General features: G+C 45.2%; 3 protein-coding genes and 1 pseudogene across 4 annotated transcripts; 1 reads left to right on the forward strand and 3 right to left on the reverse strand.

The window, feature by feature from the left end:
- Window positions 1–881: 881 nt before the first annotated feature.
- On the reverse strand, window positions 882–4,283 carry LOC100846565 (ran guanine nucleotide release factor). Of its 2 annotated transcripts, none has more exons than XM_003579851.4 (7): window positions 4,017–4,278; window positions 3,871–3,906; window positions 3,650–3,787; window positions 3,326–3,412; window positions 2,293–2,340; window positions 2,106–2,182; window positions 882–1,254 (listed from the first exon to the last, which is right to left on the reverse strand). In XM_003579851.4, the coding sequence occupies exons 1-7, from the start codon at window positions 4,089–4,091 to the stop codon at window positions 1,107–1,109; spliced, it is 609 nt and encodes a 202-aa protein (XP_003579899.1). In that variant the 5' UTR covers window positions 4,092–4,278; the 3' UTR covers window positions 882–1,106. The 2 variants fall into 2 exon arrangements, with proteins under 2 accessions (XP_003579899.1, XP_014750990.1); XM_014895504.2 differs by having other exon boundaries at window positions 1,112–1,307; window positions 4,017–4,283.
- Window positions 4,284–4,948: 665 nt separating this feature from the next.
- On the forward strand, window positions 4,949–9,039 carry LOC100821274 (annotated as a pseudogene).
- A 937-nt stretch (window positions 9,040–9,976) lies between these two features.
- Window positions 9,977–15,252, reverse strand: LOC100821065 (NAP1-related protein 1). The gene is made up of 10 exons (XM_003579853.4): window positions 15,029–15,252; window positions 13,832–13,954; window positions 13,678–13,728; window positions 13,305–13,376; window positions 13,111–13,224; window positions 12,955–13,016; window positions 11,683–11,740; window positions 11,461–11,517; window positions 11,309–11,353; window positions 9,977–10,361 (listed from the first exon to the last, which is right to left on the reverse strand). Exons 1-10 carry the CDS (start codon window positions 15,152–15,154, stop codon window positions 10,311–10,313), a joined length of 759 nt encoding a protein of 252 aa, XP_003579901.1. The 5' UTR covers window positions 15,155–15,252; the 3' UTR covers window positions 9,977–10,310.
- A 2,643-nt stretch (window positions 15,253–17,895) lies between these two features.
- LOC100821887 (ATP-dependent RNA helicase SUV3L, mitochondrial) lies at window positions 17,896–22,658 on the reverse strand. Its single transcript, XM_003581265.4, has 2 exons — window positions 20,433–22,658; window positions 17,896–18,519 (listed from the first exon to the last, which is right to left on the reverse strand). Exons 1-2 carry the CDS (start codon window positions 22,565–22,567, stop codon window positions 18,465–18,467), a joined length of 2,190 nt encoding a protein of 729 aa, XP_003581313.2. The 5' UTR covers window positions 22,568–22,658; the 3' UTR covers window positions 17,896–18,464.
- Window positions 22,659–24,148: the final 1,490 nt, after the last annotated feature.

The raw sequence follows: 24,148 nt of genomic DNA on the forward strand, positions 1-24,148 counted from the left end.
GATTGTACAGTTTAGTTTTTAGTTTTATGATATCTGTGAACAACGATCTAAATGACGACCGCAAAAAGTATTTGATATGCGAGATTTTATTCTTCATATGTACACGGACACCTTGGTGCAGGTTGCACAATAGATTTTCATCAGGTATATAAGAGTTTTGACCAATCAGGTTGCGCAGTAGATTTTTTCATTAGGTAATAAAAGAGTTTTGACCATACTTAAAAAAAGACCAAATGTGCCCAAGCATCCATTGGTAGTTGAATCTATGTCACTTCAGAAGTCAGAACTGCTAGCAACATCAGCTACCCATGTGGCCATGTCAAGAGGGTGTAGAGCATTCAGGCCTTCCCATCCCTCCACAAGCCGTTGGTGATCCTCATCGATCAGGAAATGCTTGTGGTGTTGCCTCTTCACTTTGTCCTTCAATATAACAATGTCAGTCAAGTGGTCATAGACCTGACAGACCAAGGCCATGGTGCGGATCCAAGTGATAATGCTGCTTGGGCAGGTAAGAGGAATGAGTGGACTCCGGCAATGTGGGTAAACAGAGGAAGCGCATAATGTCTGATTGAGAAATTTGAAGAAAGATATCCAGACACCTAATCAAACTGTTTTCATGGGCTGTACTGGACCGAAAATCAAAGAACTTAATCATGTTCAATTCAAGGCGCACGAAACTTCTTTTGTCAAAAGAAGATCCTGAAAGCATTCGCCACCTGTTGTTTCAATGTTGTGCTGCTAGAAGATTTGGCTGCTTAAATCTGATATCCTGATCCGCTCAGTTGGCACTAACTTTGAATCAGTTGCATTTGGATTCAGGATTCAGAGTCGAGACAAGGTGGCATTTCGATGCAGTAACTAGCAAGGACCATTTGAGTAACTTCTCAAACCTAACATGATATTAATTTTTATTTCAACTAGGGTTCTTTGGATGACACTACATAAGCTAAATTATAGCACTTTTAATAAAAAAGAATTTGTTGATCTAAAAGAAAATTCAGACACTAATTTTTGCTTAAGGAAAATACATTCCCCAGACACTCCCTTGCAGAACTTTTCATTGGACTCAGTCTAGCTATGAGATTTATCATCTCTGCTTCAAACTTTCAAGCACTGCCATTGAAAAGGTTCCAATCATGGACATCAAAGTTCATAACCGCAAGTCTGAAAACCTCTGACATTGGTAAGCATCCTGCTTCTTCTGCAGGTACTGCTGATCCAGCTGCAACCGCCTGGGTGCTCTCACTCAAGGGGCTGGAATAAAAATGACAAAAGAATAAATCACTCGAGGAGCAGAACCTGTAGAACTGGACAATTATGCAGCAGAAACATATTATCAGATCCCCTACAACATAAAAATCAAGGCATCAATAATTGTAGGTTTGTGTCGTGAACTTGGATATGGAAGTCCATACTACTTTTGCTTACTTTCACTCAGATCTAATACTACTATCTTCATATTATATGTGATGCATCATCATACTGTTTTACCTGCATTTGAACTGAAAAATCTAGTTTTGATATTCTGTCTTGCTGTACTACTACAATTGCATTTGAAGAGGCTCGGCCTAGGCAGTAAAACTGAAGGAACTACCGGAGCACAACATGCTGCTTTTCATCTGGATTTCAACTGAATATTCGATTTTGTGTTCTAGAAAAAAGCCTGAAAAGTCTTTTTTTTTCACATTTTGGTTACACCAGTAACCACACCAGTATGATAGGCCAACTGCATTCAACGTCCTAGCCTAGACAAAGAACTGAAAGAAAGATCTGAGCCTGACAGGGTAGCCATACTGTTTAGATACAAAGTCAAGGGATAATTGTTATTATGTAAAATCATTATTGACCCTCACTCAAAACATGTCACTAAAAATTAAATTTATGCAAGGAAATATTGTGTTAAATAAGTTGTACTTCTCCTAACACATCATTAGATAGTAATCAAATCATACAAAGAGCAGCAAATGGCACTAAGCAGTACTGGCTGAGATGCACAATCTGAATAACATTTTGTACCATATAAAGTAAAAAACATAATAGAAACGTTTTGTCAAAAAATTCCCATTAACCAGAAGAAGTATGTGATAGTGATATGCTGAGCTTACTTTATCAAAAGTGGCTCATATGCGGTGATAACTACATCTGTAGCTGCATTCTTCAGACGTAAGTTTGCCAAGTAAACCTGCAAAGGTAATGCAAGACTCCTCAGTTTAAAAGGCCAAATTAACTGATTAACCATACTAACCAAGGAATTGTGTATCTGGTAAAAAAACCAAGGAATTGTGTACTAACTCGAACAATGTTCTGTGCTTCTCTGCCTTGTCTCCCTTTTGAAACTGCCTACAGAAATGACGAATACCAGGCATGAGATTTAAAAGTGCATTTTATTCACTTTTTTTTGACCGAAAAACTGTAGGAGAGATTCCGACAGTATATATATAATTATAGAAAAAAGTTCATAATTACAACACGCGGCGATTTTATTCACTCATCGCCCATTCAGAGCTAAGCGCCCACCATATAAATGGATACCAACGAACTGAAGTAGGAGTATCAAATTAATGAGGCTGAGCTGTGGAAGCCGACTGGTGCCATGGAGCTTGGAAGCTGCCATCTCATGCCAGGTCATCAGAGAAGAAGCAACATTTTATCCTTTTTGTTTTCCTTTTGTTTTTTCGATCAGACCTAGTTTGTTTCTTTGTGGTTGCAGCCATGTTGCTAGTTTGATTGCACTAACCAATAACCATTGGTGGCTTTGGTTCTGCAATGATGTAATCTTTGTGCAATTTCTGTGTGTTCCCTAGAACACAACAAGAAGTGCAATTAGGTGTGTACTCTAGAAACAAAGAAGTGTCGAAGTTAATTTAATCATGATGCACATTCCGACAATGTTTCATAAATCCTAATATTTACTTGATCATCAGTTCTCTCACAATGAGAGTACTATGTCTCCCACTAAGTCATCCCATTACCTTTTTATTGAAGAAATAAGCATATGCAAGTTAACTTGTACCAAAGGGCAAAGGGACAGGAACCATGTAAGAATGTTAAACCTTCCCGCAATACGAACAACACAACCAACGACAAATGATGTTCAGACAACGAAAATCCCTTGTTGTTTGTTTTCAAGGATGGATGGCAATGTCCACTGAAAAGTACTCCATCTCTGTAATGTGCAGTACTAGTCTAAAGTATGGTTTGGGCCGACTTAATGATGCTATCATATCCAGGGAAGCCCAGGTGAAAAACTGAAAACTAATTGACTGGACATCGACTGAAGACAAGGAGGAGGGTAATCTGGATATGCACATGACAATTAGCTCACCAGCTTGCCAATTGCAGTTCCAGCCACTGCAGATGCTTCTCCGTCCCGCAGACCAGCTAGCTGAACCGTCCCAGAGTGCTCGATCACCTAGCAGACAAGCAAGAAATCAACATACCCCTCCCCTTAATGCATCTTGCTCGTTGGCGTATCTAGTTCCATGAGGAAGTTAACAACAATGAAATGCACGTGAAATAGAAAGGGAGTACATTTGTTGTTGCCGGGGCCAAATGCCAAAGCACATACTAGTAAGAATTGGTGCTAAAACGAGATTTATATGGCCAAGTGGCCAACGGCACACTGAAGCCAAGATGCTGATAATATTACCATGTCATCCCCCGCATCTTGCTCGTTGGCAACGTCACGCAGGAACCAGAGCGCGCTGCCGCCGTCCTCCACCTCGCCCTTGAGGTCGAGCAGCTCGAAGATGAGGCTCTCGTCACGGGCAGGATCAACGAAAACTTCCTGGGTAGTAAGCAGCAGAGTCACTCACATCGATCACTATCAGAACGATTCTAACAAGACCGGAAGTGAGGAATTGGACGAACCTGATGGTCGGGGACCTCGCGAATGTTGCTCACATCCTGACCATAAACCAAACCAAAACGGCGTAAGCACGAGCGAGTGGAGGACAGGAGGAGGAGCACGGCTGCAAGGGATGCGTGTAGTAGGAGGAGACAGGGCGGGCGTGTACCTGGAACCGGAAGGGGAAGGAGCTGGAGATGGCGCCGCCGAACAGGGGCCGCCTGGTGCTGCTCTCGACGGCCATCGTCACTCGGATTCTTGCGACTAAAGCGTAGAAGGGGCTGGGGGTTTCGGGTGGGCGAGACGAGAGGGCCGGGCGAGTTCCCGATCCGAGCGACAGTTTTTATAGGCGGCCGAGAGGAGGGGAAGCGAGCTCGCCGCGCGTCGATTTCACGCACGCCACCGCGGCAACCTTTCGTGCGTCAATGCTACGCCGAGTTTGGCCGTTCTCCTTCCTTCCTGCACGCAGTAACATCGTGGGCCAGGACCATGTCGTTGGGTCCATCCAAAGTGGCTGGCACCATACGGCATGTGCGCAAGTGCAACGGCATGTGCGCAAGTGCAACGTCCCCTTGTTATTTTTAGGCCTCCGGAGTCCGGAGTCCGGAGCCTATCTAATATACGTTGTCTTAGAGCATTTCCAACCGTCCCCCCTAAAGGCCTCCCTAAACGGGTTTGGGAGGCGTCTAAAATCTGACCCAGCCGGTCTCATCAATTTGTTTTTTTATCCGGCACGGTTCAGAAAGTTAGCCGGCACCCTCAGGCCGAACCCAACCCACGGGGGGCGAGCGGGGGTGCCGGCTATGGCGCAAAATCACGCGGGTAAGCACTGTCAGCGGCACAACCCCAAGAACAAACCCTATTTGCGCCAAATCGCCGACTTCCACCCCGAATCGACAACTTCCGCCCCAAATCACCGACGGAACCACCCCTCTCACCGACGATTTCCACCCCAGAACTGCCGCCGCATAGATCTTCCTTTGCTGGCACAGTTCCAGTTCCGCTGTTCGCCGCCGGCCAGTTCCAGCACCGCGTCGGTGCCCACCCAGCGGCCACCTCTTCGCTTCTTGCTGTCAAGGTGTTCGGTGATTTGCCAAGGCCATGGATTCGGACGACGAAGAAATGCTCGCCACGCTTTTTGACGAGGAAGTCGCCACTGCCGATGATGCTACCTCCGGCGGCGAACAGGAGCATCAACTCATCGTCTTGTCGCTTCTTGCCCTCATCGCCGAAGATGCAGAGCGGCCGGGAAGGAGAGGATCGAGGAAGGGCCGCCGCAAGAGCAAGGCCAGGCAAAGGATGGAAGGCTACTGCATATTGTACGCCGACTACTTCGCCGATGATCCATTGCACAACGATGTGATCTTTCGGCGCCGATTCGGAATGTCTCGGAAGCTTTTTTTGAAGATCGTCGAGTACCTCTGAGAGTACAACGATTACTTCAAATTGAAGAGGGACGCCGTCGGCACACTCGGTTTCACATCAATTCAGAAATGCACGGTATCCCTTCGTTTGCTTGCTTATGGAATTCCTACCGATACACATGATGATTACCTCCGCATGGCCAAGTCCATGGCCATCAATTGCATGTACAGGTTCTATAGGGCAATTGTGGTGGTGTTTGGAGAGCAGTACTTGAGGACACCCACTGCAGAAGACACAGCTCGGATCATGGCACATAATGCAGAAAGAGGATTCCCAGGTATGCTTGGCAGCATCGACTGTATGCATTGGTCATGAAAGAACTGTCCATTTGCACACCAGGCATGTATAAAAGCCACAAAGGATTATGCAGTGTGGTGCTTGAGGCGGTGGCCGATCAGGATCTGTGGATTTGGCATGCCTTCTTCGGTATGGCAGGATCGCATAATGACATCAATGTGCTGCAATGCTTGAATGTGTTTGCCAAGCTTGTTGAAGGCACTGCTCCTCCGGTGAATTATGAGATGGCCATGTGTACAACATGGGATACTACCTGGCAGATGGCATCTGTCCAAGATGGTCGACCTTTGTGAAGACAATCTCAAACGCACCCACAGGAGGAGCAAGATCTTGGTTTGCGATGCAACAGGAAGCATGCAGGAAGGATGTCGAGCGAGCATCTGGCGTGTTGCAGGCTCAATTTGCCAACGTCCGGTACCCTGCTCTCACTTGGTCGAAAGATCAGATGTGGGAGGTCATGACTGCCTGTGTGATCATGCACAACATGATCATCGAGAGCGAGCGGGAATGTCCGGTGTTTGACACTGAACTGTATGAATGGATGGATCCTCTAGCCAATGTCAATCACCAGGTGCCGGCCGCCTTTGCTACTTTCCTCGCCCGGCGGCAAGAAATTCGATACGTCGGTACTCATCAGCAGCTTCAAGATGATCTGGTCGAGCATTTGTGGAGGCTCTGAGGAAACGTCTAGTTTTTCTTATTTATTTGCTTGAATTTGATTAAATTTGTTTGAAATGTGATTCAAAACTTATCAAATAACGTGCTTGTTTCAATTTGCAATATTTGTAAAATTGGTTTGGGAAGGCGTTTGGGGGCGCCGGCTGGGAACCGGTTAGACCTTAAAAACAAATTCTAGCCGGTGCCCCCCATACGACCTAAAAAAGTGGTAGGCCGGATGCGAAATGGGGGGGATGGCTGGAGTTGCTCTTAGGCCATCCCCAACGGGGCGGCCCATTTTGTCCGTTTGGGCAAAACGGACACCAAAATTCGCTTTTTGGGCCGGACATGACCCATTTCTAACCCAGGCGGATGGTCATTTTTGCACTGGGCTCGTCCGCACCTGCCACCTTTTTCCTCCCCTGGCCCGCATGTCCATGAGTAATAAAGCGGACCAAATGGGTGGCCTCGCTGGGGCAGTGGCAGACCCAAAAGTGAATTGGACAATCCGTTTGGCCCAAACAGACACAAAATGGGTCCGTCTTGCGCGGTCCGGTCGGGCCTAAACGTACAAAACGTGCCTCCCAGCGGGACGACCCATTTGATCGGAGGTCCGGATTTTGATTCGGTTGGACACATATCCGTCCCAAATTTTGGCCGGGTTTGCGTTAACCCAGACCATGCGCGGAGAGCCGTCGCGTCCGCCCTAGTGTCATAGGGACCCGCCCGTTAGCCACCCAACACAAAGTCGTCTCATCCCCATTTCCATCTCCACATCCCGACTCCTGCCCCCATCCACGCCTCCGCCTCCGCATGTCTCGCCAGTCTCCCTCGCCGGCACAACCGAGTTCTCCCGACGGCCTTCTACTCGCCGCCGCCGCCGTGCCCGAGTTGAGCATCGTAGCGCCCGCCATGGCCGACAACGATGGCGAGTTCTTCTTCAACTACTTCCTCGACACCTCGTCCGATGAGGACTCTGACGGCGAGGCCGAATTGCTGGTGAGTGCAGCTCTCTTCTTCCATCGGCAGAACCAGATCGAGCGTCCAATTCGTAGGGGTTCGATTAGGGGGCACAGGGCTGCGCTAGACCGTAACAAAGAGGCCGACCATGTTCTTCTTTTCAATGATTACTTTCATCGCACCGACTCTGTGTTTCTTGCCCATCTATTCCGTCGTCGTTTTCGCATGAGGAGGCCGTTGTTTAGGCGTCTCATGCAAGGGGTGGCCGGATCTGATGATTACTTCATATGCAAGCCGGACGCTACCGGCAAGGTTGGCTTCTCCGCGTATCAGAAATGCACGGCCGCGATCCGGATGCTGTCCTATGGAGTTCCCAGCGACAATATTGATGAGTATTTGCGCATGAGCGAGACCACATGCTTTGAGTCAATGTATAGATTCTGCACCACTGTGGTTCAAGTGTTTGGTTCTCAATACCTGAGGGCACTGACGACTGCGGACACAGCACACTTTTTGTCGATCAATGAGTCCAGGGGGTTTCCTGGGATACTAGGAAGCATCGATTGTATGCATTGAGAGTGGCAGGGTGCATACAAAGGCCATACCGGAGGATGCACCGTGATTCTTGAGATCGTTGCATCTCATGATCTTTGGATTTGGCAATCTTTCTTCGGCATGGCGGGCTCTCACAATGGCATCAACGTGCTTCAACGTTCCCCGGTCTTCTCTAGGCTTGCGGAAGGCCAAGCTCCGGTGGTGAACTATGAGATCAATGGCCACCAGTACAACAAGGGGTATTACCTAGCCGACGGCATTTACCCTGATTGGTCGACAATTGTGAAGACTATCCACAGGCCGCAAGGAGAGAAAATATGCAGATTTGCTAAAGAACAGAGAGTGCTAGGAAGGATGTTGAGCGGGCATTGGAGTGCTACAAGCTCTTTGAGCGATTGTTCTGTCATCCTGCAAGTCAGCCTGGGCATTCGGTTTAACCGAGCCGATTGGTTCGGTTCTTCGGGTTTTCAGAAATTTCGGTTCTTCAAAAATCTTGACCGATCGGTTCCTGAGAAAATTAGGACCGAAATATTTTAGGAGCGAAACTTCGGTTCGGTTCTCGGTTATAACCGAACAAAACCGAATGAACCACGGGCAACACGTGAGAAACCAAATTGTGAAGAAAAAGTTGCCATACTGACAGCTGGTCCTCTCGTAAACGAAAGGATAGACGGAGAGGAGAGTCAGGTCGATGGCGATCCATGGAGGCGGTGGCCGGTCAGGCCGGAGCGACGCATTATGGCGAGCTGGCGTGATGATTGGAAGGCTGGCGCCCTGGCGGCCAGGGTTGTAGCTGGGAATTCGGGAGAGACAGCGCTACAGCCTACAGGCAGATCGATCAGGATAAAACCAGTCGTTTTTTCTTATGCGCTTGGTCTAGTGGGCTGCGAGCCTGGGACGAGCTGTCCTTGTGTAGACATGCGGTTGGGCCAGGACTTGGCCGGCTGAAGCCCAGGGCGATGCGTGCAACGGAGTACGTGAACAGGCAGGAGGCTATTCTGATTCTCAAAAAAAAAAAAAGGCAGGAGGCTATTCTCTTGACTGTTGTTACGAATAATTGTTCTTCGGGTTTTCTCGGCTAACCGAGGGCAGGAACCAAACTACCCGTAAAAACATGTTTCAGACCGAAAATTTAAACGATTTCGGTTTTCGATTTTTCGGTCAACGGTTTCGATTTCTCGGTTTTTATGCCCACCCTGACCTGCAAGAACATGGGATGTGGAGGTCATGACGAGGTGATGACTGCTTTTGTGATCATGCACAACATGATTGTCGAGAACGAGCGAGATGATTCCTGATCAAGAGTGGGATTTCCTCGGTGATTTGGTTGAACCCCAACTTGGACCGGCATCTTTCCAACAGTTCTTCTATACTCATCATGAAATTCGGGATCGGACAACTCACAACCAACTCCAAAATGGTTAAGCATTTGCGGCAGCATGTTGGAAATCAGTAGTGGATTTCCTATTTATTTTAATGTTTGAACTATATTTGTTTATTTGCATTATTTGTATTGGATGATTTCTAATAATTCCGAACATTTGGTTTGTATTGTTTGGATGATTTGCAATAATTCCGAACGGTTGTTGTTTTAATTTTTGGTGTATTAAATTTTTATCAAATGGTCACAAATGGGTGGCGCGGTCCAATCCAAACAGATGAAGGCCGGACTGGGGCCTTTTTCTGTCCGTCCCGCCACCCAAACCGGACATAAAAAGCGGTTCGTTTGGGTCGCCCCGCTGGAGTTGCCCTAAGAGCATCTCCAGCCGGCGGCCCTAAAGGCCCCGCAAACCAAATTTGGGGGCGCTGACGCCCAAAAGTACCCAGACGAACCCCTCATTCTCAAAATTTAGCCGGCTCGGCCCAATGAATTAGCCGGCGCCCCAGGCCAAACCCAACCCACGGGGAGGCGAGCGGGGGCGCCGGTGAAGCGTTTTATGGCTGCGGCCTGCACTGTCAGACGCCATTTATCGCCCTCACCGGCTTCGCCTCAGCTTCCCAGGCGAGTTATGGCAGTCGCCAAGTCAAACCGTCGTCTTGTCTCGTCGGCTTCCACGCGGCACGCCCCCACACATTCCCAACCAGAAGGAGGCGGAGCAGCGCCACCGCCTCTGCTACACCGCCTCCAAGGCCAAATTCCAACCGTGGCTCGACGAGGAGAACTGGCAACGCCATGGGGGACGGGACGGCTGGAGATGCTCTAAAATTCATGTTCACTCAAACCTCTGTATATTCTCAAAAAAAAAAACTCAAACCTCTGTGTTAGAGGAAAAAGTTTTTGCATACCACCATACAATATCCCTTGTCACAAAAAAAAAACCATACAATGTCCCATTTATCCCTTTTATGTTCACTCAAAACCTCTGTTTTCTTCTCAATGCAATCGACAGCATTAAGAATACAGCCAGGAGTTCCAAACAAGTGAATCTAGCTAAGTAGATCCCAAAAATACTGCAGAAGGGGACGAGCCTTTGTTTCAGCCCTTCGGAGGCTCGGTCTCCGCTCTATGTAGACAGCCAAACAGGAGTTGTCGAAGCAGATTGAAAACACGACATGGAAGAGGAATTACTCAATCCTCCTCTTCATCCTGTTCCTCTTCATCATCATCATCATCGGACCCCTGGAAAAGTTGAAAGAGAATGATGAATACAGATACACAGGGACGGAGCCAGAAAATCGGCATGAGGGAGGCGAGAAAAATCAAAGCTGCAAAACCGAACTGCATAATAGATACTCCTATCAATAATAAATGTTTCGGATTTTGTACTAAATCTTAGACACTTATTATGGATCGAAGGAAATATGTAGTCTTGATATCCAATATATATAGATAGCATAGCAAATAGAGTCAATTCTAAATAATAAAAATATAACTGCAATTGAAGAACCCAATCAATTTTCTAATCTGAACACAGTTTGGCAGTTTGTTTGTTCTAATCGATTTTCTAATCTGAGCACAATCGATCGAATGGATCAATAGCCAATCGGGCTTTTGCTGGGCCGTTAGGCACAAATATGCAGTCCCAGATGGGTAGGGCCTACAGAGGGGCTTAGGGGGCGGAGTTACAGGCCCAACTACTTTTTTCATTTCATCCAATGGCCGATCGTTTTTGCGCCCCCCCCCCCCCCCACCCCCCGCTTCCTCGAGAAAAAAAAGATATCACCAGCTCAACCTCAGTTCCCTCAAAGAATCTAGAGAGCATAAAAGCCTTAAAGTGTTGCTAAAAAAAAATCCTCAAAGCAAGAGCAGTATAGACGCAGCACTCTTTAGCAGTTTTAGCTTGGGATTGCAGCAGCTGTAATGATGCTCCATGTTGTGGTTAACCAATGCTCATAGAAACAGAAAATATGTATCGAGAAGCCACAAATGTCATTAACTTTTTAAGTCAGGTATAACAAAAAATGATGATAAAAACAGAAAATATGTATCGAGAAGCCACAAATATCATCAGGATAACTAAGGGAGCTATGCATAATTGCATCAGTATGGATATTAAACACCATTGCAGGACTATAAACATGTTGTGCAATATGTATATGGAATTGCAGGTAAAGATAATATGATACCTCTTCGTCTTCCTCCTCATCTAGTACAAATTCTTCTTCAGCCTCCTGCAATAAGAGGTTTGAGAGGAAATGATACAAAGATCCAAAATAGGAAATAATAAGTCCAAATAAATAAGCCACTTAGGCACTTATATAACAATAGAAGCACTAACATCGTTGAAATATTTCAAAGGATTAGGCCACAACTCTTCTTTGATGATATCTGTCACCTGCGTAATTGAAATTCTCAGCTAATATACTCAACGGGGAAGAATTAAAATTACTAAATTTTGCTGTTCTGTCAACCACGCGGATTCACAGAGACAAAACCTCGGATCGAATGAAATAAGTTTAGCAGGAGCAACAGCATAGGACAGACGAGCAATCCACAATACCTCATCCACTCCGTCAACAGAACTTTTGTTCTTTGCATCATTGAACCAAGTGAAGAAACTGCAAAAGAAGAGACAAGAAAAAAAACAAGTCATCTTCACAAATTTCTAAATTGCAACTCAAGTGGAATAAGCACATATTACCATGCTGGGAAAAACAATAACTGCCGACAGAGCAGAAAAAAAAAAGAAAAGAACATGAAAGAAAAGGGAAAAAGAGACCACAATACTTTATTGCACTCGCACTCCTGCAGTGAAGCACATGTATTTTGGCTACTCGGCAGTCTCAATGCTTATCAGCAACAAATCACAGCAATGTTGCCCATCATATCTCATGGCAGAGCTGGGCTGGCTACTTTTGGTTTATAAATTGTTAATGTTTACCTAGTATTGGCACTGAAACTGAGCCACAAACTCTAACAATCTACTCCGTACAAAACAAATGCTAAATATCAAGAAAAGAGTCCATGTTTATGCTTATCATGGGCAAATTGGTACAGACCTAGCTTATGATATAACACAAAATGATGCTAAAGCAGTCCGTAGGTATGAATGAAAACCAAAACAGAATTATTAATGAAATGATAAAATCACAATGAAGTTACAAAAACCAATACAGTTTCTTTGTACATATATGTTGATTGAGTTATTCATTAGTTTTTAAAAAACTTTGTAATCATGATGCCTGTACTGCGGTGTACTGGTCTTGAATGTCAGAGTTGATGCAACCTAGATCTACAAATGATCTAGCAAACCAAACAAGATTACATACGCACCAACAAGGGTCTATGCTTTTAATGATAACTGTAGCAGTACATATATATGCCTCATAAGAAACACAAACATATATATTCATTAAGAACATGCTGATATGAAAAAAAAGGAGAGCACAATAACGTGTATCTTTAAACAAGTTGATGAAAACTAAACCACCTTTTAAAGTTCTTTAAAATTTTACTGTGAAACTTAAAACCAATTGTCGTCCAAATAAGGAATTTTGTGTGTATGTGTGTGCATTGCGAAAAACTGTTTGTGCCCATGCCAAGGTATTACTCACAAAAATGATGTATTGAGTAGAAAGATGCAACTGAATGAAGATGCACAATATGGTTATGATTTATATCAAGTATGAGAACTAAGCTTTACCTGTAAATGAAAACAAGCACAACAAACTAGTATGATTCATTACTTGATTATATAACTAATAGCCAAACTAAGTTACTACTTCAAGTAGGAAAAAAAAAGAATTGTGAAAAAACATAGAAACTAGCAAACCTCTCATCAATCAATAGTCGTTTGCTCCCATCTTTCGTGTAAGCCTTTCCATTGACAATATCCTTGATGTATCATTAGAAAATTTATTAGATCTGATTTTTTCCTACCAGAAAAATTGTAACTGAAGTGCTAATAGTGATCGATGAGGCACAGTACCATTCCTGTCTTCCAATTGATGGAGCTAGACTTTACAGTTATTTTTCCATGCTCACTGAACGTACATGATTTTGTAAGCTTTGTATCTTCAAAATATGGATTAGGAGAGAATGTCTGCCGGTTCAAGTTAATAACATGTGAGCAAAGGGAAAGAAATAAGGAAATCAAAGCCTGCAGACGCAAAAGAAGCTTACAAGAGTAATGGAGTAGCCCGATTTCCCATCTTTAAACTCATCCACATCGATGGACTCCAAGTGCTTGAATATCTACAAGGGAAAAAAATAAAGCTTGATGAAATCGTACAAGTAATATATTCCAACTCGGCAGTTGTTCCACAGAAATGCTTAGCATAGCAATGTTGTATTTTTATAACCAAATCCTACTTTTGATACACTAGCATAATACCTGTGGATTGCTAAGGATAAGAAAAATCTATAAGCATGCTTAAGAGTTAAGGCGATCTTTATGCCGTTCATGCCGCCACCAATTGATATTTATAGGACTGAAGAAATACTAAAAGTTAAAAAGAATGCGCCAATGGTATACTTTTCCTACAAAACAAGGTACCTTTTGATCATCTTCAGTTAGAAGTTCACCAAGCTTAGGATGGCTAAGAAACTGCATGGTGAATCCATAAAATCAGAAAGGATGAGATTATATCAATCAGCAATTTCAGCAAACAAACAGATGAATATAAAGCATCATAGAACAAATTACAAACCGCGGTCAGCCAAAAGTCTGGAATTTTCCTGATGAGTTCATTCCGTCGGGCATAGACTGGTCTGAGAATTTCATTGTATTTCTGATCCACCTCCAGAACTTTATCACTTGCTTCCTCGTTAACCTACAATAAATGGTTGCTATGAGCCTGGCTATTAGCTGACTGCCTAGTAGTATAATTGTGTTCCAGCACTTCGGTTGAATTTAGCTTGCACTTACAAATATGTTCTTGTCAATGTAGACATTCATATACTGGTTTTGTTTCAAAATGACAAACTATTAAACCGAAAGACCACTTAGCTAGGAGGTAAAGTGCCTTACCCTATGCATCCTAGGTGTTAAGTGTTTCATCATTATCTGACACACGGAATACATAATTGTGATCTTTTCGCGAAGTTCAATAACAGAACTATGACACAAAATTTAACATGATGGAGCAATTATTAAGCTAAAAAAGCCTGACATAAGATGATCTGTAACATTGTGGATTGGAAGAACCATCAAATATGTGTATAGAAGGCAAGGCGCATAACAAGGCGTTAGCATTTTCTCACTCTGAAGGAAATTAGCTTGTATTGGTCTGAGAGGGCATTGGGGGAGGGGCATTTAGCAGGCATTTCTGCGATTACTTTTCCAACAACACTTCAATTGATTGTTCAATTCATCATGTGCTGCAATAATGGGTTTCCTATAGCGCTGTCACCATATTTTCAGGCTACCAGACCACCAAGTTGGTTCTAAAATAAACAATTGCAATTGCCAATTGCCACACTCCCTGTTCCCTAGGAATCTCAGATTGCCCACAAGCATTTAACTGCAATCAAGATTTTTTGTAAATGTTTACAATCTAGTGGGCATAAGCTCAGGAGTGACTAGTGAGTGATTTGAAATTAAGAACAGACACAGGGCACAATTCTGCAGTAGCACAAGCGAACACTCAAATCCAACGTTCAGCCACAAGTACCCAAATTAGACTCCTCCCGATGGCACATCCAAATCGGTAAGTCACAGAGAAACCAGCTCACACATCACGAAATCGGGACTCGGGGATTATTCTGCTACTCCTAAATTCCAAGCAGCCTCTGTGCAAAATATCCCGAAAACGGAAAAACGACACCGAATCTAATGCCGGAGCAACCAAAGCGTACCACAACAGCTGTCCGCTGGCGAGAATCTCTTGAGAAGCGAAGCGACTCACCCTCTCGATCTCGTCCTGGATATCATGGAGCTTCTCGACGGAGAGAAAGAGGTCCTTGTCGATGTCATCGCCCTCCTCCTCCTCGTCGATCCTCGGTCTCTTCCCCTTCTGCTCCGGCGTCGCCATCTCGATAAGCCCTTGGCGAGCTCTAGGGTTTTAGCAAGCTTTTCCGGGGAGGCTGGCTGGGCTGCCTCTGTGGTCTGTGGGTGAGGGAGATTCGCGCCGTGGTCTTTGACTTCTACATTGTGTCATTGTAGTTCGGCCTTATCTTATGGGCCGAGTGTTTGCGGTTGGGCCTCATTGTCGACCCAGGAGGCCACACATGACGACTGGCCTTTTTTTTTTAGGGAAAACACATGACGACTGGCCTTCTACTCCTCCCGAACACTAATGTGTTCCTTTATCTCTCTAAAAAACACTAATGTATTCCTTTAAATCCTCTCAAAAAAAACTATGTATTCCTTTAATTGCCCTAAAACACCTTATGTATTCCTTTTATTTCGTCGGTTAATAAACTTTTTCAGAGACTTGGTCAAAACAAAGTTTTTCAGAGCTAATCATTTAGTACTCCCTCCGGTCATAATTACTTGTCGAAATATTACATGTATCTAGACATTTTTTACACATAGATACATCCATATTTGGGCAAATTTGAGACAAGTAATATCGATCGGAGGGAGTAGTAAAATTTGGAGAGTATTCTCAAAATCCTCCCAAACAGTTATGTACTTCGTATTTCCTTTAATTTCATTGGTTAATAAAGTTTGGACGAGTATTCTCAACAAAAAGAAAAGGACAATGGATGGAGTCATGGAGCAACCCTAACAGCGGAGCAGCTAATGTATCTATAACAATATATTAAATTGGAGTTAGTGGTGATGGTACGGACTTTGCAGTACGTCCTCACCCCTCCCCTTCTCGCGAGTCGCAATCCGATCCGATCTCCATTGAGCTAGCCCGCACGAGGGCTTCTTCCCCTTCGCAACCCGCAACAACCAACAAGGCTCCCCCTCCTGCATATCCCCTCATGGCTCATCTCCTCACCCAAATCATGCTCCTCTGCATCCGCCCATCTTCCTCCCCATGCCACTGCCGCACATGCACCTCCTCCACCCGAGCCGCGCCAGCGACCCTGCGGCCGTCGCCCAGGAGTTCCTCCACCCGCGCCGCGCCGCGCCGGCACCGTGCCAGCGACCCTGCAACCGTCGTCGGAAACTCCTGGGCGGACGTCTGTACGTCCTCACCGTGTGTGCCACTGTGCCCGCGCCGAAAGGAAACACGGCTTGATTACGTGATCGATGGGATATCGGAATTGAACGATTGAACAATGGAATTAGTCTCCAATTTCACCGCGACTTTCCTTAGCCTCCCCCCTCTCTTCTCTCTCCACCGTCACACTCTCAATATGATGCGTCTCCCCATCTCCAACTCAAACCGGCGCCCACCATGGAGGGCAGATGCAACGTGAAGGAGCTGTCCGTTGCCCATCTCCTCCGGCCGCCCCCATGTCCCCTACAGCCGCTGCCCATCCCCATCCCGTCCATCCATCTCCATCCCCTTCCCAATCGCCGCTCCACTCGTCCCTTGCCAAAGTCACCGCCCTTCTCCTTCCTTTTCTCCGGCCGCCGCCTATCTCCTTACCATCCGCACATCCTCCTTCTCCTCCACCTGGAGTCGCCTACCGTCTCATCCCTCTCTCCTCTCCCCCCAGGAGCCGCCTCCCGTCTCGTCCCTCTGTACGACGAGCCGCCTCCCATCGTAATCGAAGGCTATTTTTTTGCTTCTCTTTCTGTACACAGCATGACACCAGCAATGGCTTGGCTTTTTTTTTTTACTTTTTGTAAAAATTGGCCATGAGGATGGAATGGCTTTTGATATTGAACATAATCATCAAGATACATGCACACGTTGTGAAAATTTCATTTGATACATGTACAACAAAGTAAAAGCTTCATAATCATATAAATATACCGTTTCAATTTTTTTCCATCCAAACTGGAATTGGAACTGGTGTCACGCTTGGATTCTACAAGCCAATTCAATGTGCATCCATATAAGAAAAACATAATTTAGGCCCAATTATGTTTTCCAGGAATATTGGTATTAATCTCAATTCAACATCTACATCCAAACGAAGCTTAAGAGATTGGTCAATACTTGACCCATATAAGACGCGAGTACAATGCACCCGAGGTCCCTATTTTTTCGCGAATGTGTCAAATAGGTCCCTAATCTTTGAAAATGCACGTTTAGATTCTCATTGTTTGTTAAGTGGTTCATCCCAGGTCCCTCGCCTATATGCACAGTTCTAGCTGCATGACGTGGCTGCCACCTAGGCTTTGGGCCCACACGTCAGGCGACGACGTGGCGTTAAGGGCATCTGCAACGGTATAGTCAGTACTGAGTCTTCACGTCATCTGGACTCAACGGTAAAATAACACATGTAATGACTTGTGTTTTTAAACTGACTCTATATGATTTGTTAGCATTAAATGCGATGCTGTGCAATGGTTAAAAGGTCGACTCTTAACTAACTCTTAGCAAACTCTAGCTATTTTTGTCTTTAAGAGTTTAGCTTTTCACGAAGAGTCAGTTATCAGTTAAGAGTCGGCTATGCCCTAAGCGCTACGCGGGGTAGCCAGCATACGCCTGCCTAGTTTAGCTGCTTTGTCTGCTGTCTATCCATACTTAATCTAGCTTTCCGATCAAGAAAACTGTTCAGCTACTCACATTCTGTAGCCTGAATGAATCAGAATGCTCAAAAGCACCCTAATACGCGAACACGGCTCATTTACAAAACAGATACATCTGAATCCACTGTGTTTAGAACAGTGCAAGTGTCACGTATATCAGAAACCAACTGCAACGGTTCCAACGATTTCAGATAACCATGGTGAACATAAGTTACAGTCTGTCTACTAGCATCTGAAATTCGAGCATAGCACCTGAACGCTTCAATCTACAGTCACGTCAGGCGAGAACATTGGCAAGGTGATATATAACATATCTCTGCTATATTGTCTAAACATTGCATAATCAGGTTTGAGGATCACACGAAATAGTCCAAGACGCCTACAGAATAGTCAATGAAAACCTTGTAGGATGTCACTGTAAAACTAATTTGATTTTCATTCATCAACAACCCTTAATCAGCATGCAATCTAGCATTGCACAACAGCATTAGTCAGCAGAAGACTCACGTCGTGCCACTAAAATGACGTCAGTTGATGCAAATGTCATGGCACACCTTTTGGCTGGCTCAAGTGTCGCTTTGTGCTAAACTCAAAGAACTTAGCCAGCCTATGCAGACAACTGGAAGAATCGCTGCGGTATGCCATATGTGAGCCTCAGGTTTGGGTTTGAAGAGCTGTTGCGAGATGGCTCAACAGTTTCCATGTAGCATTTAATTGGAGTAAATCAACCCCACATAACTACCTCATGCCACAAAGTCCAAGGAAGAATTCTTCTGGCTGGATCGATCCTGTCTTTTCCTTCAAAAGTAAACAATACATCATAAGTACACCTTGACAGTGATTTTTTTTTTTGAAAAGTACCTTGACAGTGAAATTCATTTATTAAACTTATGAGACATACCAAAACCTACTACTGTATCAGAAAGTAGATTTTGGGAATTATTCAGAACTTTTTAAGGAAAATGATCAGGATGTGTAAGTGACCTAATCTTCAGAAGCACTCATCAAACATCAAAATCCATGATGCAGTAACATGTCGCAATACATAAAAATGAGCACCAAGATACATAATATCGCATAAATCACGTGACAAAATATTCTGAAATTTAGTTTAACTAACGGAAAAAAGAACATGGGCATGACACTTGTACAGATACGACTGAGTTCTAGATGGAAAACAATGGAGTATGTATCATCAGTTGACTCAAAAGCTATTGCCAATGCTTAGCTATGGGAGACGAGTGGTGAGTAAAATCAATTTGTTCATAGAACTTGCATGGCATTGCCAGAAGTAATAAATGTCAACCAAAATAGAAGATTAATACTTCAATGGCGCCTTCCTATGGATTTTAATCAAAGTTCTAAGTGTATTTAGTGCGAGCAACTTGAAGTTCATCTACGGGTGCAAAGTAATAGTATGAGATTTTCGGTTCGAACTCAAATGCTGCAGATGTTTCAGGTCTGGCGTGCCAACTGACTTCACATATTACGCAGTTGTCAATACCAATGAAGTCCAGAAAACCCATTAGATTAAAGCTTAGTGAAAATCGACAACTTGTTTGTTCTGTTGATTCTGTAATGACAGTGATCAACTGTAGCACCACGCAGTCCAAAGAAGCTAAACAGCCCAGCCAAAAGAGTGGAATCATAGCAACCCATTTACACTATTGTCCTTGCTTCGAAAAGGTTAACCCGAAAGTATCACGTATTGGGCCAACAAGTTTAAATGCATATTTAAGTGCGTACCTCTAGTTAACCTAGCAATGTAGTAATACAGGACAGGGTGTTACATTTACATATTTCTTTTCGTGGCTTATGGTGGATGATTTTACAAGTCCAATAAAACAAATCTCTATCAAGAGTCAAGAGGACACATGTTACCAAAATAAACTCAGATTACTGCTAACACATGTAATTCTGCCAAACTGATGTACTGGAAGACAGAATTAATTTTATTACTCCCTCTGATCCATAAAAAGTGTCGCAAATTTTGTGCTAAGTGGACGACACTTTTTATGGATCGGAGGGAGTATTTCCTTCCCAAGATGCACCAATCAACTTCAAAAGCAAGGATCCTAAGAGGTTCAAGAAATATATCCTCCAAGCAAATCACAACACAAAATATAATAATATCCAGCAAAATAGGGTACCAGGATGTAGCGATACGCCAAGGAACAAGAAAATTGGCTAACAAGGAACCCCGCATGTGCAAAACTTCAGATAATAGTTGGTAATTTACTTTCATATAGCAGAAATTGAGAACTACAACTAATTCTTTAAGCGATATAAATTGAAGTTTTAAAGCTAATTTCTCAAAATCATTTTGATAAGATTGTTTTTGCCAATCAGAAGTTGGAGTTCTTGATTACTTGAATATGACGATTGGGAGTTGGCATTGCAGTTACTTGAACAATAAAGAAAGGAATGACTACAGTTGAGAAACCCACTTGCCAGCTGTCATACGGTATTAAAGCACAGCGATATCTATAGGTTTCTTCTGAGAGAAAATGAAGCCATATAAAGTCCATAGTATAATTTGACCGAAATAAGCGGCGTGGGGTTCTTAATTATTTGGCCTCTACTTTATGGGAAGAGTCGGTTTGATACAAGAAAAACAAATATGAAATGTTCATCTACTATATGAGAAAGAAGAAAAGATTATCTCCATTCAATTAGCATATGAGTGAAAACATGTCGGTTGGATTTATTACCTTGCAAATGTTTTAGAAAGTGACCTCGGCCTTTCATAACCATCTTTGGAAACATTATTTGCATCGTCATCTGACGCATGTCCAACATTGCTATCATTCTCCTCCTTCTCTTCTGGTCTCTGCTTCCTTTGCTGTCTTGATTCAGGCTTCCAGCACACCTTGGCAAGTGACTTGCCAAGTAGATCAGCAATATTTACTGCCATTTCCTCAGCTTTCTGCACATGAGGGAAGTGATCTTCCTCGAAATGGTGTGAAAGCCACAAATACATCGACAGGACCTGGTGCTTCGTCTCGAGGTCCAGCAGTTCAGTGTCATTCTTTGCAGAACCTTTTGGCATTCCCATCGCAATGGTAGCACGACGGCTCTGGCTATAATGAGTAGCAAATCTGAGAAGATGGTACATGGCTTTTGGGTCCCTTGTATTGACTGGCGCAAAACAAAAGTTGTAGCGATCCTTGAGGGAGAGCCCTTGGACCCTCTCAAGCATATTAGCAACCTTCTTGATACTATCCTGCTGGCACATGAAGTATGTGTTGTCGATGCGGCAATTTTCACGGAACTTATTCAACAAATCGGTGAAAGTAAGATCAGGAAACTGGCTGGCAAACATTTCCACTTGCTCAAAACAAGGGAAGAGGCCAACTTTTTGTGCCTCCTCAAATGGTTTTTGCAGGCACTGAATTAGATAATCCAAATCATCCGACAAGAAAGTGGTCGTGAGCCCATCTGGATAAACACTGCCCCTCCGGCCAGCACGACCAGCTATCTGTTTTACCTGTGAAGCAGCAACTGGCACCATCTTGTCCCCATTGTACTTGGTCAAGCTATAGAACACAACCCTTCTAATGTTAAGGTTGAGACCCATACCAACCGCATCACTCGCTACGAGCACATCATATTCATTATCCTGTTCGTTGAACAGCTTTGCTTGCTGTCGCCGTGTCTCTGGTGGCAAAGCTCCATATATAACACAACACTTGTGCTTCGTGAACTTCTCTATTGCCAGCTTCACCTCGAATATCTCCCTGCGTGAGAAGGCAACAATGCAATCACCAGAACGAACATTCTTGAGGTCTCCAAGTAGTGTCTTTGCCTCGACGACAAGTGGCTTGAATCGCTCATACTGATGCACCTCCAAATCATCTCCAGTGTCTGCACAAACCTTACGAACAATCTTGAGCACGCTAGGGTCACCACACAGATGTATCTCATCAGCCTTGAGCCCAAGAACAGCACGTGTCCATGCATAGCCCCTGACAGAGTCAGCCATCATCTGTATCTCATCGACCACGGCGACTTCATAGAGCTCCTCGGTGGACAGCATTTCGATAGTACAAGCGACGTGGTTGGAGAAAGGCACCTCCTTTATCTCCTGGCCAGTGCGGAGGGTGCAGTAGACACCAAGTGCATTGACCTTGTCGAAGACCTCCATGGCGAGGAGCCGGAGCGGGCTGCAGTAGACACCGGACTTGGCAGTGCTGAAGCGAGCGAGGGCGTTGTGTGTCTTGCCGCTGTTGGTGGGCCCGCAGTGGTACACCACCCGCCGGCGCATGGCCCGGGCAAAAGGGTACCAGGTTTGCGGCGCCGTGAGGTCAGCCGCGGACATGACGGACTTGTGCTTCCTCAGCTCGTCAGCGAGGTGGGTGACGCAGTATTCAGCGAAGGACGGGAGGAGGAGCGCGTGCGCGTCCTCGGCCGGGAGAGAGAGAAGTCGCTCGGCGGATTCTCGGGAGAGGCGCGGGGGTATGAAGTGGATGAAGCGTTTGGCGTACGCGGGGAACGCGGAGGCGGGGATGTAGAGCGCGAGGGCCTGGTCAGCGATGGCAGGGTCCTTGGAGAAGCGGCGGATGAGGGACACCACGTCGTCCCAGGTGGCCTTGGGGAGGCGCGACGAGCTCGTCGCAGGCTCGGAGGTGGAGAGCTCGTGCCATAGCTGCTTCGAATCGAGGGGGGGCGGCTTCCGGTCCGGGTCGTCGGTTGCGTCGGAGGAGAGGAAACGGTTGTAGGGTGGGCGCCATGGGGATGGGGTTTGGGGACCGGTGCGGTGGAGGTGAGATAAGAGGGGGAGGAGAATGCGACGGTGCGGGGAGGAGGTGGAGCGGCGGATAAGCGCGACGGCGATGGTGGCGGCCATGGATCGATTGAGGTTACGAGACGGAGGCTGCCGGCGGCATGGGGTGTGGGAGGAAGAAAGGAAGAGAGGAGGCGGCGCGCAAGAGGCGGGCCCGGCGGGGATGGTGGGCCGAAATGGGCTGGGAGCTGACGGCTGGGAAGCTAATGCACGTGGGCTTGTAACCTACCGTCGGGGCGTGGACCGAGGGCCTGTTTGGTTGCTACATGGACTCCATATGCCTGATTTGGAGCCTCCTTGAGAGCTTGTTAATTGCATGCCTCAAAAGCTCCCTGGATCAGGCCACCGAAATCGAGCGTCTGAGTCTGGCTTCCTTTCAAGCGAGCGTGCCTGAGCCCCTAGCATCAGACGACGTCGTGATCCGCACAGCTGGAGACCAAAAGAACCAAGCGATTTCTCCGCGGTGACAACAACGATTTCATGCTCTTACTTCCGCTTCCAAGTTCTGTCCTCGTTGCCGTCGCTGCAAACGAGAAAGAAATGATGCCGTGCAGCCGCTGCCTCTGACAATGACAGTAACTGCAGCCTACAACCCCTTTCGCTTCTTGTATAGATGCATCGATCGCTTTCTTCTTGGATGCCATGACCACTGCAGCTGAATTGCTAGTGGAGCGGTGCCCCATGATCAATTGGAGTTTTACACTTGTAGGATCCGTCCGCATGATTGATTTGTGTGCTTAGTTCCGCATGTTGGGGCTGCAATTGAAGAGTTGTGCTTGTTAATTTTACAAAGAGAACGGGATCAGATGGGTGATTCCAAGAATTTTTATTAGGTGAATCGTGGACTTGAAATCGATCTGGGAAAGGAAAAGGGGTTGAGCAAATCGTATTTCTTCTCTTTATGTTTTCTCAATGTTGAATGTTTAATACTCACTTTACGCTTTTTCCTCAGGCATAGGGTCCCAACCAAACAACTAATTTTGCTCCTGCCTGACCAGGCTTAGATTATCTAACTCTCAGGCTACTTCTAGGCACCATATTTTGTCAGGCATGTTGGCCAGGGCAGCAACAAAACAGGCTCTGAGTTGTCAACAAAAATTTACTCTAAAAAAAAAAGGTGTCAATCCCCTAAAAAAAGGTGTCAACAAAAAAACTAGCGCATGTCATGTGCCGGCAAAGTTTGATAGACTCTCATGTGAGCCACTGCAATGCCAGCAAAGTTGGGTTCGTAAGGTGAGCATGGTAATCACATGTGTGACATAACAGTCTTCAAGACAATGTCTCATATCTGATGGTCACTAGCCAACAATTTAGTCGCGTCTACAAGTTTTTTTAAAGGCATGTACAGTAGTTCTACGTAAGCTGTCTGGAAGAGATGCCACTTAGGATATTTAGTGAGTTGGATGATCGGGAAGGAGGAGAGATAAAGAGGTCGTTCTTAGGGCATGTACAGTAGTCCTACGTAAGCTATTTGGAAGAGATGCCACTTAGGATATTTAGTGAGTTGGATGATCGGGAAGGAGGAGAGATAAAGAGGTCGTCCTTAATTCAGCAGACAGACGATCCCTTGAAATTCGCTGCTTAACGATGGCTTTTCACCCATTGTACAAATGGTGTCCGGTAACGCAAGAGATCACTCTTTCA

The sequence above is a fragment of the Brachypodium distachyon genome, chromosome 5 (assembly GCF_000005505.3).
Source record: "Brachypodium distachyon strain Bd21 chromosome 5, Brachypodium_distachyon_v3.0, whole genome shotgun sequence".
Taxonomy (NCBI): Eukaryota; Viridiplantae; Streptophyta; class Magnoliopsida; order Poales; family Poaceae; genus Brachypodium; species Brachypodium distachyon.